The sequence below is a fragment of the Calonectris borealis genome, chromosome 28, assembly GCF_964195595.1.
Source record: "Calonectris borealis chromosome 28, bCalBor7.hap1.2, whole genome shotgun sequence".
In the NCBI taxonomy this organism is placed as follows: Eukaryota; Metazoa; Chordata; class Aves; order Procellariiformes; family Procellariidae; genus Calonectris; species Calonectris borealis.
The window spans coordinates 4,936,477-4,950,998 of record NC_134339.1 but is presented as its reverse complement, the minus strand read 5'-3'; the positions used below and the strand labels follow the sequence as shown (position 1 = coordinate 4,950,998).

General features: G+C 39.7%; 1 protein-coding gene across 1 annotated transcript; it reads right to left on the bottom strand.

Annotated features, from left to right (window-relative positions):
- Positions 1 to 3,231: 3,231 nt before the first annotated feature.
- Positions 3,232 to 14,466, bottom strand: LOC142093924 (semaphorin-4E-like). Its single transcript, XM_075175604.1, has 15 exons — positions 14,387 to 14,466; positions 12,112 to 12,413; positions 11,558 to 11,703; positions 11,187 to 11,246; positions 10,891 to 10,989; positions 10,615 to 10,714; positions 10,329 to 10,439; positions 9,820 to 9,971; positions 9,324 to 9,499; positions 7,762 to 7,918; positions 7,184 to 7,406; positions 6,601 to 6,716; positions 6,016 to 6,182; positions 5,778 to 5,830; positions 3,232 to 4,719 (listed from the first exon to the last, which is right to left on the bottom strand). The coding sequence occupies exons 2-15, from the start codon at positions 12,212 to 12,214 to the stop codon at positions 4,079 to 4,081; spliced, it is 2,304 nt and encodes a 767-aa protein (XP_075031705.1). The 5' UTR covers positions 12,215 to 12,413; positions 14,387 to 14,466; the 3' UTR covers positions 3,232 to 4,078.
- Between the last annotated feature and the right edge of the window lie 56 nt (positions 14,467 to 14,522).

Below are 14,522 nucleotides of genomic sequence, written 5' to 3'. Positions count from 1 at the left end.
CCGGGCACAGCCGGCCCTGCGCCCGCCGCCCCCGGGCCGCCGCCCCGGCACCCGGCGGATTACGGCGGGCCGGATTACAGCGCTGCGCTGGGATTTTAATGGGCGCTGGCTACCCATGAAAACAAAAATCGTGTTCTTTTATCTTAGTCTAGACATCTGCTATCAGAAATAGGGCGCTCTTTGTTGTTGTGTCTTTTATGAAGTCGTTCATACAAGTGGAAAATTAACATAAACCATGAATACATTTTTATGAAATGGGAAAATACCCTGGGAAGAAGGGAGACTGAAAAGGCTTGGGGAAGCGGAGTGGATAATGAGCAACCAGCCACTCCCAGCGTGCCGCTGTGGCTGGAGGAGCTAATGCAGTCCTGGGCTGCGATACCCAGGCACGGAGCAGGAGAGAGGAGAGAGAAGAGAAGAGCGGAGAGGAACCTCGGTTCCCCCGGGGAACCCTCTGCCCAGGTCTAGTGCTCACACCTCCAGGATGCTGAACAACTGGAGAGGGCTTATGGGAGAGCCATGAGAAAGAACAAAACACGCTCCGTGTTGGAAGAATTAAAGTGCTTCATCTGTTCATCAAAGAAAAGTGACTTGATCGTGACCATAAAAAACTTCCTGGTAAAAAGAAATTTTATACAAGAGTGCTTTTCAGTTTAGCCAGCACAGGTGTAACAAGCTCCAAGGGCTGGAAGCAGGCGCTGAACAGGTCAGTCTAGGAATAAGACGCATTTTTAATTGTGAGGGTAGAGATGCGCCAGTAGCCCGGCCTCATGAAGACAACAGGCAGCCAGACCAGGAACGGATCTTTTCACGCCTGCTCCTTTTCAGCATTATACCCAACAAGTTTGCGGTAGAGATTTTGCAAACGGCAGCTGCTCCGGGCGCTGCTCGCGTTCTGTTCTGTAGGAAAAGCCCAACATGCATCCATCCCGGTGTTTCCACACGGAAGAAGGACAAGGATAGGGGCCCGCTCGTGAACACTGCCTATTCTAATGTGTTTGCGACAACAAGCAAAATTGACCAGAATCAGCTGTATGGGACAGGGTGCAGTTGTTCTGGGCTTTAAGTCAGTAACTTTGAAGCTGTAGACAAGTACAGAGTTTTTAAAGGAGATAACAACTGTGCAAGCTTCTCATACAAACATGGCTAGCAAAGAACCTGAAGCTTGGCTTTGGCAGGAAACTATTTCCGCATTGCCCCCAAACACCCCTACCAGTACACCTGAACACCAACACTCCTCACTCAGTTCCCACGAGTGCCTCAGTTTTGCCTTAAAATATGCCACTACTCTAACACGAAGCTTCCCATGAGCAGACTCAGTGGTGCTGAGTTATGTCGCTGCTGGATGATCCCAGTCCCCTTTGTGCTCCTTACTTATCAGGACATTTTAATAGGAAATCTTCCCAAGAGAGATTTTGTTAATCCCAGACAGTTCTGCACATTAATTTCTCCGTGGGTTAATAACTTCAGAACATGCACCAAAATAGTAAGCTCTGTACTAGTAATTTTACAATAAATGGTGGAAGTAGTATTCATAATTTAGCAATATTCATATCAGAGTTCAATACTAGCAGCATAAAGACTAGCAATAACACCATTCTCACACTCTGCTTTCAGCGTTTTACCTCCACCCTTTTTTGTAATGTATTTATAGAAGGGAGGTGTACCGAAACAGATGTAATTCCTCGTCTCCAGTGTCCCCACTACTATCGCCCCCGCGTTTGGGGTTACAGTTTGCTGCCGGTAATTTTAAGTGTAACAACAGACAGGTGTATTCTGAGCACACTAAGGTAACGCTCTGTTTGAAACAATGGCAGCCACTGTCAGCAGAAAAGATTTTTGGCACCAAGAGAGCTGAACCGATGTTAGAAGCAATGGGGAAGGTCTGTGTTTTGACAGTGTATTGGTGTACACTCGGAAAAGTCATTGCCAGGTGCAAGCTGGGGCAGCGCTGGATGGCTGTTCCGAGCTGGCAGCTGAACAAGCAGCTCAAGGACTACCTTGGCTCCATCCTCTTGCCCCATATTCTCCGTCCTTCCTACGTGCAGTGTGGCAACCAATGACAAAAGGACTAAAACTGCACCGAAGATACTACTGAAAGTAGGCCACAGTATCTTTCATATCGACCTGTTAACTGTAACTTATCTACGACTTCTCTTAGAAGCTAATTATTTTACACATTTAAATTAGGGTAATTAGATCAGCAGGAATTGAACTAAAACCAAATGCTGGTAGCCTTGTGAGGATTTTCTGAAATGGGGTTTTGTATTCCATCTGCACTTCCTTCCACTAAGGGAAGACAGTAAGTGTCCCCAAAGATAAGAATGGAAATTTCGATCACTTCCTATGTTATTAGTTATATGCCACTATCCAGCCTGCATCATTAATTTCCATATAGCCCTTTGCATATAGGGAGTAGGAATATAGGTAAAGGAACCCTGCAAGGAAGTAGACTCCCTTTCAAACTGTGAGACAAGATATGCACCTCAGATCTTGTTTCTGCATTGCACCGATACAATCACTGACATGCAGCCAGGCAGGTCTTGGTATAACGGTTTGTCAGCAGCTACCCAGTCTTGTAATTTCCAGACGTCCTTTTTATATAGTTCTCTTGTCCACACTTCATGCCTATGGCTTCACCTTGCTAGAAAGGCTGACGTTGTTCCCACCTTTACATCCTTCCACGGGAAGGGCAAACATTGCTGTGCTGGTAAGTAGCATAACAGACAGACACAGTAATCCATGAATTTGCTTCTTCCAAGTTCAACAACTGGCCTCACCTTCCTTCTATGGTATTTGCACATAATACACAAGAATCTGTCGTTATGAAGCAAAACAGAATAATTTGATCCAGGGAGAAAGAAGCCATTAAAAAAAAAAAAAAAGAGGCTGTGACTTTGCTCCTATGTAAAGAAGTTTAATCTATTTACGTTTTAAGGGAGAAAAAACACTGAGTAGCCGCTTATCTGGTCTTTCTTCCTATCCAGGTATCTATGTTGTACGCATTGTCTTCATTTCCAAGCATTCCTGTTTAACTTGAAAGAAGGCGTCTTGCTACAGCCTTCCACATCGGAGAATCCATTTCCAAGCAGGTTTCTCCTTCCATAGCTACGTGAAAACTGGAAAAAAATGTGCTGTGTCTAGAAGAGAATCAACCTTGTACTTTATGCATGTCTGGCAAGAGACAGAGTGACGCAGCACAGCTTTTTTGCTCAGGGATTTCTGTGATCAAGAACCCGTGTTATTTTCCAAACAAGAAAACATAAGAGAACATTTATTTGAAAAGGAAGAAAAAAAGTGTCTCAGAAAAAATGCTCAACTTTCAATGGCCTTTAACAAAAGGAGCTACAATGTCTGAATTTTGACCACACCTCAGAAATAAATTCAGAACAACGATGCAGTACACAAGTTGATTCATGACATTTTTGGACAGAGGAAGATGTATCATAAAGGTCACTAAAAACACATTCGAAAAATAAATGCGTAGGAAGTGTTTTGAAAGCTCAAATAAAGTGAAAGGAGAGGAAACTGAAGAAAGATAAAATATAGGAAGATGACTCAGGAACTTCTAACAAAGCACCAGATCTGACACCAATACTCACTATGGTCAGTGACAAGTAATTTAACCTCACATGTAAAATGAGGATAGTAGCAACCTCTTGGGGCATTGGGAGACTTAATTAGTTGCTATTCGTAGATTAAACAGAAAGTCTGAAGGTGAAAGCACTAAATTCTAAGTATTATTATCTTCTGAAGTATTAATTTCTGTAATTGGCCAACATTACAAAAATGTGGATCAGTGTCAATTTTTGAAAGAAATTTATTCTTATGGTTCTATCATGTCAAAAAGGTACCCAAACAAGGAATTTTGCTTTTAAAAGTAGTAACTGGTAACACATCTATGTAATACACAATGCAGCTTGTCACCTTCAATTCAGAGCTTCTGACTCCTACCCGAATTTACATTCCACATTCCTTAACAGGAAACATCGTGTCATCTTAACCAAACAGCGCTGTGAGCTGCACCTCCCAGAGCTCTCTGTGAAACTTGCACTGCTATGCATTCCCGCCGTACTCCTTAAGAAAAGCTCACAAGCATTGATTCATTAACACAAGACATGTTCGTTTGTGTGGCTGAACTCTTCCTTACACTGTCTGATTCCTCTGTAGCCAGTGCTACAGCTGTACCAGTGGCTTTTGAGCTGGTTTCTCTGCCCTTCCAAGGCAGAGATAAATGACCCTTGTAGAAGTTCCAAACCAACAAGAAAAAGAAAAGAAGAGCAAACCCAGCTCCCAAGAGTTTTAAAACAAGCTTCTCTCTTTGGCTGTCCACAGATTTCTCTTTTGCTGCCTCGTTCAGTATAGAAGGTGGTACTGAAGACTGAAAACCCTCAGCTCCTGCTTTATTATGCTCATTTGCTGTGGCAAAAACGTTTGCTTCCTCTGTCTTTTCTTGGGCATAAAGGGCATAGCGGGCCACAGTGGTAAGGAATTCCTTCCCTTTGGATTTCTCTAGCGAGAGACAATCATAGAATCCAGCCGCATCCACTGTCACATTAAATATTGCTATTCCTCCATCATAGAGGAGATATTTAGAGTCCTCGGCCCGAAGTCTGCTCCCATTAAACTTCCACACTGTGCTTGCCAGATTTGACAGAGGAACACATTTAAGATGAACATTGTTTCCAAGGGTAAAGAGACATTTTCTCACACTATTTTCTGAAATTATGAAGATAGGTTTTTTTATGTAAGAACACTGGGGATTTAGTTTAACTTACATAACCAAATACATATTCAAATAAATATAAAATTTAATTCACCAGTCTTGACAATGGGTAATCAACAGGTAAGGGGTAAAGACAAAGAAATCCCATTACTAACAGGTCTGACTATCAGTGACATCTTGCTGGCCTTATTCCCGCTGATGTGTAACAGAATGAATACGGACTAGAAGTTTAAGACTTCCAGATTTTAATCTGATTTTGCCTCACCTATATACATAGCCATGCATAAATAAATTCACTTTTGTATGCCTCAACTTCTATATTAGTTAATGACATCTCCTCACAGAAATGCTTTGATGTTTAGATTTGCCTGCACAATCAGCTATGTAAAAATTCCCCAACTGTCCCACTGATTGCCTTATTATCATTTGTCATGCAGTCTAAAATATATAAGACTAAAGACAACCCTGACTTTAAAGAGACGTAAGTAGAGGTAAGAGATACGTCTTGTGTCACTGAAGAAAGCAATGTATCTTGCAACTCATTACAAAGCCACTGCATAATACCAGATCACACACACCTGCAATTCTACATTAAAATTAATTTCCCAATCCCACTAAAAATAATAAAAATAATTTTAAATGGCTGATAACAAATAGCCTTCTTTTTAAGTGTACTCTTGAATAGTATGTCATGTATCTGCACAGCAGCATCCTAAAGCAGTGACAGATTTAATAGGACAGCTGACATGTCGTGTGATTTCTGCAAAGTGGGTGTGCGAGGGGCACCAATAACTTCAAACGGGTCACATTTATGCTTCCCTTGAGAGTAAGAGTTTCAGTCTGAACTGAAGTATTCTGACATTTAGATTGAGAGGGTTAAGAGCATTAGGCAATACCAGCTCAGCATGGTTTTTTTTGGTCTTAGTTCAAAAGTAATAATCAACATGATTTTAATTCTGTGGTTTTCTATAATGCAAGAATTCTAGTGAGCACAAAGCATTTCGATTGCATGAAGTTATAATATTCTTTCTTAAAACAAACTTTCACATACCTACACTAAGGCAGCTGGAAGCATCCCCATATTTCACACTTTGAATTAAATTCCTGAAAAACAAAACAAAACAAAACAAACCCAAAATCAAACAGATGAAAATACAGACAAGAAGTGTTCCAGCTTGTATCATTCCATTTCTAGGAATCATCCTAGTTTTGTGTTACAGACATTAAGAGTGCACTGATAAAGCAATTTCACATCAGGTGTGCAGCTGAAACAATAGCTTTTTACTTACTTCGTATGACCAGTCTGATTTGCCAGTAGAACACACTCATTAGCAGAGTGAGACCACGCGCAGTACGGATCCCTTGCCAAGATGCAATCCAAGCAGTACTTGTATCGGTGGCACTCAGAAACTGGAAGCTGCACCACTTGAGATGGGGACCCTACATAGAGCATTCCCTAGAAATGCAGGAAGGAGTTCTTTTACAATAGTGAGTGAGATTTTAAGCTGTTATTTCCTAACATGGATTGTAATATTTTCTGGTATTTACTAAAAATACCAGTAAACTAAAAATCTTGTAAGAATAGATGGTGATATGAATGAGAAAAAACCCCTAACCTTCCATAGCATGTAAAATGACAGTTCCTTCCCTAATTTTTTAATCAACATAAACGCTTGTTTCAGTTGTATTTTGACACACACACATTCTTCTTCTACAGAAAAAAAGATGTTTTGTGCTTCTGTTATTAATGAATACATGATAGAAACAGAATTATGAGACATTTACAGGCTACTTAAAAGCCAGAACAACACAGAAGAGCAAGGGCTGAGGCTACTACAGCAGCCACTTTCCATATGTAGGGACAGAAGTCCTACCTTTTCAGAAGACAGCTGGAGAGATTGTACAGGCTCAGGAGACAGAAACAGCTGTAGCTCTTCCACAATGAACATTTCCCCATCACAATTGAAAGCTTTATGCAAATATCCATCATCTACATAAAATGAAATGTATTTCTAAAGATAAACTTGTTTAAACATAGCATGACATTTTAGCTTGATAATTCATGTTGAAATTAGATAGAGATTTAGAAGACATTCCTGGGCATAGGGAATTTTTAAAATTCTTCAAAGCAATTCTTATTTTTTCTTTCAATAAGAGAGAAGCAATGATTTTTTTCAGGGGAAAAAAAGACCTCAAACAATCCCTGAATTTGCAAATATTATTATGTCAAGTCTCCTTTGATATGGAAAGTTTCTAAAGAGAGCCTTTTAATGTCCAACAAGCCAAACACATTTAATCTAACTGGCATGAAAATATTAAACTAGCAAGACAGCTTCTGAATGCAAACCTTCAAACAGAGCTGATGAATACTTCTACTTTTTTGAAGTCTCAGAGAAAAATTCTGAAACAAAATACATAAAAATGTATAGTATCTTTTCCTAAAATAAAAGCACTTACCTGTTCCTAGAAACATAACATCGTATGTTTGTTTATCTATGCCAGTGACTCTGTCTACTACAATCCTGGTATAGTTTGAACCTCTCTTCAGTAGCACCGGTCTATTACCAATTGGATTTACAGAATTATCCATTAGAGGGTGATCTCTAACAAACTGCAAAACTTTGTCAGGCAAGTCAGAAGAAGTATTATACCCAATACTCCGGGCAAAATTATCAATGCACTAGAAACAAAACATAACGAACACGATTACAAGTGCTTTTACATTTCACCAAGGTATATAAAAAAGGTGTATTTCCTTCTAAATACTCAGTTTTTTCTACTTATCTTCAAAACATAAAAATCGTTATTTTCCTCGCACTTTATGAACTAGCTAATAATCCCACATCTCCTGTGGAGCAGAACTGTAAGCAAGGCAGCTTTTCTAGGAACCTTCATATGATGGAATGAGAAAGCAGGTATCTCTTTGCTGATTATAAACACTGCATTTATACTGATAAAACATGAGCTAATGATTTGCTACCAAAAAGATAATCCAGAGGCTGTTCTTCAATTAGAACAAGTAAATTCATATTTACAGCACCAGGACGTGGAACTGGCACTTCTCCCCTATATACCATCCATTTAACATGGGAATGTTCTACAGTTACTGGTCCTTTGTAGCTTCCTGTGGAGAAGACTTCCTGAATATTTTTCATACTGTATGCACAAACAGCTGATATGTCTAATCTTCCCCTTAGAAGAAAAAAAAAACAACACACAAAATAAAAGCAAGTTTTATTGGCTTTTATATAGAAATAAATAGTGTAAAATAACCCCATCTCCACAGTGCACACTGCTGAATCTTTTTCAGGATTAGTCAAAAGAGACCTAACACTAAAAATACTTCTCTGTTGCAGTTTTCACAATTCAGTAAGAAAAGAATAAAACAAAGACATTCCTAAAAGATGGTATTAAATATGTTTTTGTTAAAAATCAAGTAACCGCCCTCAAATAAATTGAAACAACTTAGAGAATGAGGACCTTTTGACAACCTTTCTTGTAAACAGACAGATGAGCCCAAGTATTATGGTAATCAACATTTTGACAGGATTCTCCTCCCCTTGGCTCCACACTTCTGACACAGACCATTAATTCTTCTTCTAATCCTTCTAACTCATCTTACTGAAAAACACAATACTTTGCCACTTTGCCTCCAATTATAATGCTTTTCAAAATGATGACTGAAAATTTAGGTAGACTTTTAGGAGTGTCTGAATCAGACAGTGATGTGACTTCAGTTCTACCAGCGAATACCGAGTCTAAGTCTCTTCGCCACACCCAAAGGAATAAATGTTTTACAAATTCCTATCTTAGGAGACGTTGAACCCAACCTGCCATAACCAGAAATAAAACTCACATAAGCTCCAGTGGGTATAAACTACAGGTAAATAGATGGCAGCAGGTTAAGCTGGACAGTGCTGACTGTGCTGCATTCCGTTAATTCTGATGCTTTTATGAAACATGAGAATTACCTACTCACGGCTACTTTGTCATTGGTATATTTGACATGTAAAGTTTTGATACACTTTGTCTTGTTTTGCTTCATTAGTCAGAGCATTAAGAAAAAGCTAGTTAACCCTAAAACTTGTAAGGTATTCATTTGGAGTTCTGTTTTCATTTTCACAGAACATTACATTAGACAAGCAGGCCATGACAGAGACTTCTTTTGGAACAGGAGAATAATTCTGCACCTTGAAATGTCAGCTATTTCCTTTAGTGCTATAAAGACCAGAAGAATCCAGGTCTTTGTGTATGTAATTATGTAATTTTATATGTAATTAGTTTTAATTGCCCCACCATCCGACTAGAGAAAACATAACTCTAAAAACTTGGCTTAGGAGAAGCTTTTGGTTAGTCTTTAATTGAAGGCTTTGGCCCAGGAACCAAAAACATTTTGTTTCAGATGATAATGTTTGCTCAGTTGGATCAAGCTGTAAGAAAAACAAATGCAGTCCATTAAAACATGCAGCGTAAGTAGCTGGTAGCTTCTTGTTCTGCGTTAAAGCCAAAAGGCTGTACTCAGGCTATTAATACTGAAGTGAGAAACCTTACTCAGTTCATTACAAAGTTTAGTAGCATATGTAGCCCTCTATCTCACCATTGTTGGGAAAAAATTCCATAAAATATGCTGTCCTGCCAGTTTCTTCTCCGAAGTAAAAAGATGTCCTGAATAATATTGAAATGGAAGTTTAATTCTGGAATGGAACAGGAAAGGCGGGATTTTAAAAATGATGTCCATCTTCTCTGCAGTATGCGTTTTCCACCAAGATCACCCTAAATGAAGGAATAACATCAACACTGTAGAATGCATAAATAGATGTAATTTTCACCTAATAGTGTTGCTGTGGGGAAAAATACAGTGGGCCTTTCAATACAAATCTCAGTTCAAAGGCAAAGAAAAAAGGTTTAAATGTCAAATGCAACCTGAACAGCTGGTTCTGTTCTAGCAGGAAAAAGAGGAAGCTAGTTCAGAAATAAAATGTGTATGACAGAATTTTGTTTGGTTAGCCAGTGTAGATAGCATTGTTAATCACTCGACTATGAAACTTCATCTGAAGTACACTAAACAAAATCCTTATACTACAAATACTAACTCTGCAGATACGGGCAATTCTGGGCACCAGAAGCTTGTCATAGAATTCAAATTCAACAGCTGTTTCAGTGAAGAACACATAAATTTTATCATCATCTCCGTTTGGATTAGATTCACTTTCATGCACTACTTCCATGTTGACAAAGCTTGGTTCTGAAACAATAAATAGACAAATTTTAAGTTTATTCCAAGAAAAACAAAAATGCCAGATGTTATTTTAAAATTAAGTCTAATTGAACTTTTTTGCAGACTAGTGGACAAGGAAAGAGCTGAAAAGTATTTCTGAATCTATCAAACATTAAGAGAAGGAACTGTGCTTTCATAAATGGAAAGGGGCTATGGCTCATGTCTCATCACTGTAGTCTGTAGTCATGAATTTCTTTTAAATTCTGTCCTTACTTTAAAAGCTCACATTACAAAATCAATACATAACATACTACTACGTTCTAGAGAGAATTCATACACCAAATTAAAGTTCAAGAGACTGAAATATATAAAAAACCTTCTTACCATTTAGCCACGATGTTTTAAACTCTGTTCGTACAGGATTTCTCATACTGCGAAGTATTATAGGTTCTGTTCCCAAGAAATTATTTGAAGTAGCCGAATATAATTCCCCATCTGCAAAGATTTGGAAGGAACAAAAAAATATACAGTACTTATTTTTAAAATGCAAAGCCATATCATAAGGAACAAATTGGGGTTGACATGCAAAAATAGAATTAGGGTAACAGTATCCAATAGCTTAGTTTAGGTGAGGAAAACCATTTCAGGTTTCATGTCAGTTCAAACATACCTACAAAAACAGACGCATACTTCAGAGTTGGTTCAAATGGACACTTTCCTCTGCTCTCTTCAGCTCTTCCTTGCAAGCTTATGTTCATCCCATGGATAACCTATGGCAAACAATCATTTAAATAGGATGAAAAAAATAACATTTGATAAGTACTTTTCTGGTCTTTCATATTAGGAAAGTTTCTAATTTGCAACAGGAATATTTTGAGAAAGGTGGTCAAAGATCTGCCATACTACTCAAATATCTTCAGCAAAATCTGTATTCAAACCCAATTACCATATGATCACAAGTTGGGTGATATGCGTTGGTTCCACAAACATATAGGTTGGAGTCATTTATCTTAAGGAGGAAGAGGATGTAGTTCTGGCATCTTATCTAAAATAGAAAATAAAAAAAAAATTTACATACTGCAGTGGATTGCATCTGAAAATATCCTGGTGTCTTAGCAGCAAGCAAACAAACCCAACAGATTTAAGTGAACTTGCTTTTACTTCATTTATGGAAAAGAATCTTGATAATGTAGCCATTTTCATTTTAGTTAATAACTCAGAGGGGGAAACAGAAGTTCCTACCCTGTCCTTTCCTCTATGAATACATTCCAGTTGTCTCTCCTGTGTAGCAAACCAGTATTCCTAAAAGCCAAAAACACTTGTAAGGTGGTATGTTGCAATTATGTGTAAAAAAATCCCTAAATAATCCTAACTTTTAATGTATTAGGTAAATAAGCATTTTTCTATCTATCTCCATAACGTACAAGGCATAATAAATAACCTGAAGAGAGGTATTGCTTTGCTTGAAAGATTCTGTGATAAAGTTTGAAGCCTTGAAATAGTAATACTTACATACATTTTAAATCAGAACATTATGTTCAAATTAATAAAACCACAGGCAAAGTATTTTTTTAAAGAAGGCATGGGAAAAAAAAGAAAAGTCTTTAATTTACCCTGGCTATTTCTCTAGAAATATTATTCAAGTCAAGAGCAAATACTGCATCTCTGCCTCCAACAAATAAGGTATCGGTTTCTTCATTCACAAGGAGAGTGGAAACATTCGATAATTCTTCTTTCATAAAAGTGTTTCTATTTCCAGCTGTAAAACACAGAAAATAAGTAATTTTTAAAATATTTATCACTAGAATCACAGTGTTATATAATAAAAATTCCATACTGAAAACAAATTGTAACAGAACAAAGGTAAAAGCTTATACACATTTCCAGAACATTTTCTGAATAATATGAAAGTATTTGAATAAATGCATAGATATTCTTTCCCAATTTATTACTGGAAAATAAACACCACTATTATTATTACCGATAAGCCAGAACCTCCAGCTACAACAATTATTATTCAGGCATTCCTCACCGTCATTTGGATCAGTGCATCCGCAACACTTGAGGTGAAACGGTCCATAGCATTCTTTCTATGCCTAATAAAAAATAAACTCCCAATACTGTGCTATGTTTCTTTCTGCTTGTGAAATTACCATTTTTCACTTACTTTGATATTTTACTGTTTTTCTGGGAATGCAGTTCCCAACAGATGTGTTTGTCTCTCGTATTAATTGCAAAACAAGATAAAGGACAACGGCAGTGCTACCCATTTTCAGAGATTCAACTAGAAAGAAGTTCTTCCCAGTTTTTATTCCTTGTCATTAAATAATTACAGGCAGCAATTTCTTCATGGTTCTTGAAAATGTCCTGTGGAAGCTCTCCAACATAAGTATCCGTAGTCTTCAAATATTTTCTGAAACTTGTCAAAACCTCTTATACGTTCTGTTCAGATAACTGCTTCCAGACGTCCTAAAATTAAAAGCAGTCTAAGTTCACTGTAATATTTGGTCACCTTCATTTTTATAAGAGATGGACAACCATGCCCTCTTACAAGATTTTGTGGCTATGACCTATATTTATATTAATCAGAATTAGACACTACTCGATGGCAATTCCAAGCTATTACCAGCAAACCAAGCTTTGCACCAAGTCTGTGATTCTCATTTGCAAGCGATGTTTCAGATTTTCTGCAGGGTATCTAAGTATTAGTTCACAAAGAGTAAGAACAAGTGGGAACATTTTGCAGCAGTCAGCTGTTTTAAGTATTTAAACAAAGTCATAGCTAAAACTGCTTTATTTACAGTAATTCACCAGTTTATATATATATATGTTATATAAAAATTATATACATATCAAATCAACCATATGTTATGAAAAAAGAATTTATATTTTATTAAGTTAATTAGAATCAGGTACTCATGCCTGGAATTTTGGCAGTCCGTCCAAATGAATATGCCTTCCAGCCAACGCTAGAAAATTGAGCAAAATTAAAGCTAGGTAGTTGTCATCTGCAATTACAGAAACCACAAAGCCAGATTCCAAATCTGCTTTCATAAAGAAGGGAATCTCTGCTCTTTCTGCACTTTCATTTGTAACCAAACGCCAACAGCTGAGGAAACGGTTTGCATTAGCATAAGCCAAGTAAAATATTGTTTGGGTTAGAATACTTTTAAATTAGTAAATCAGGTTGGAAACTTCAGAAAACTATCAAGTAACTTCTGTTAGCCACTGCATTGTAACCCAGGGTGTGAGTCTGCACAGATGTTGCCCACATGCCAACACATTTCCCTGGCCAACAGTACCTATCTCCTAAGACGCATGGTATTTGAGAACAGACTTTTTTCACCGTCTTGTGTTGTATTTTCCCATGACCAGCTGTGTTCACAGCACCTGGGACAGTTGGTCCCGGCAATAACGGGACACCAGAAGTTTGCAGCTGTCCTGTCCCATCACATCTTTGTTTCAGTGGCCAAATCTTAATTCTGACCCTGGATTCCCACAGCACGTCTTGCTTTAACCCCATCCCTGACGGGCACTTCTGGACTGCACATGCGGTGCAGCAGCGCAGAGGTGGCCCACGCCTGAGGGACTGGAGGTGCGCGACCGCTTGCAGCCCCAGGCTCCCCACACTGCGCCCCAACCCAGCATCACTCCACTGAGCCCCGTCACCCCTCTGGGGACGCCCCCCGCACCCCGCTGGATCCCAGCAGCCAACGCCGCCGCGCCCGAGGCCGGACACCAGCGCCGCTCCCCTCAGCCCACACACCCCCAAAATGGCGACGCCTCCCTCAGCCCTCCCGCCGCCTGAGGAGCGACCGTTGGCGCCCCGCCCCGCAGCCACGTGGCGCCGCCCTCCGGGGCACGCGGGCCCTGCAGCGGCTGCTGCCGCGGCGGCGGCGGCGGGGCCGGCCCGGGGCAAAGCCGAGCGCGGCGGGACGGGGCGCTCCCCGGTCCTGCCTTCCCCCCGCCGGGGACCGGGTGACCGCCGGAAGGACCCCTCGGTGCCGGAGACTCGCGGGAGAGATGGGTGCTGCGGGACGAGGCACGGACCCCCCCGGGTGGGGGCTGTGTCGAGACCCGAGAAATGGAAGCAAAAACCTCCGCGCTCCGCACTCAGGCCCGCCTCGCCCACCGCCGGCCCTAACCTTTGGCTTCTCGCTAGACCACCGCAGCGGGACCAGCGTACGGAAGCTGCTGGTGGTACTCGGGAGAAAGACTTGCTTTTCTCTCTGTCAGATTACACCCCTGAACAACCCATCTTTAGTATTTATGTTCATTTTTGTGAGTGAGGGAAATGCACGTAAATTACCGTGGGTTTGTCTGTGCTCGGTGTACACAACAAATGAGAACTTCGCAGAACTGCCTCTGCTCACCTTCCTCCCGCTGACATCGGTAAATAACACACAGTACCCGATAAGGCATCAAATAAAGCCAGAACTTACGGATTCTCTTTTCATGTTTGTGTTGTGTGACCTCTTAATGATCTCTCATTTTAGATTGTTTTTCAAAATTCTTATTTCCCATCCAACAATAGTTCCGGTTTCTGAAATAGGTCTTGCAAACTGTTCAAAGATAGAA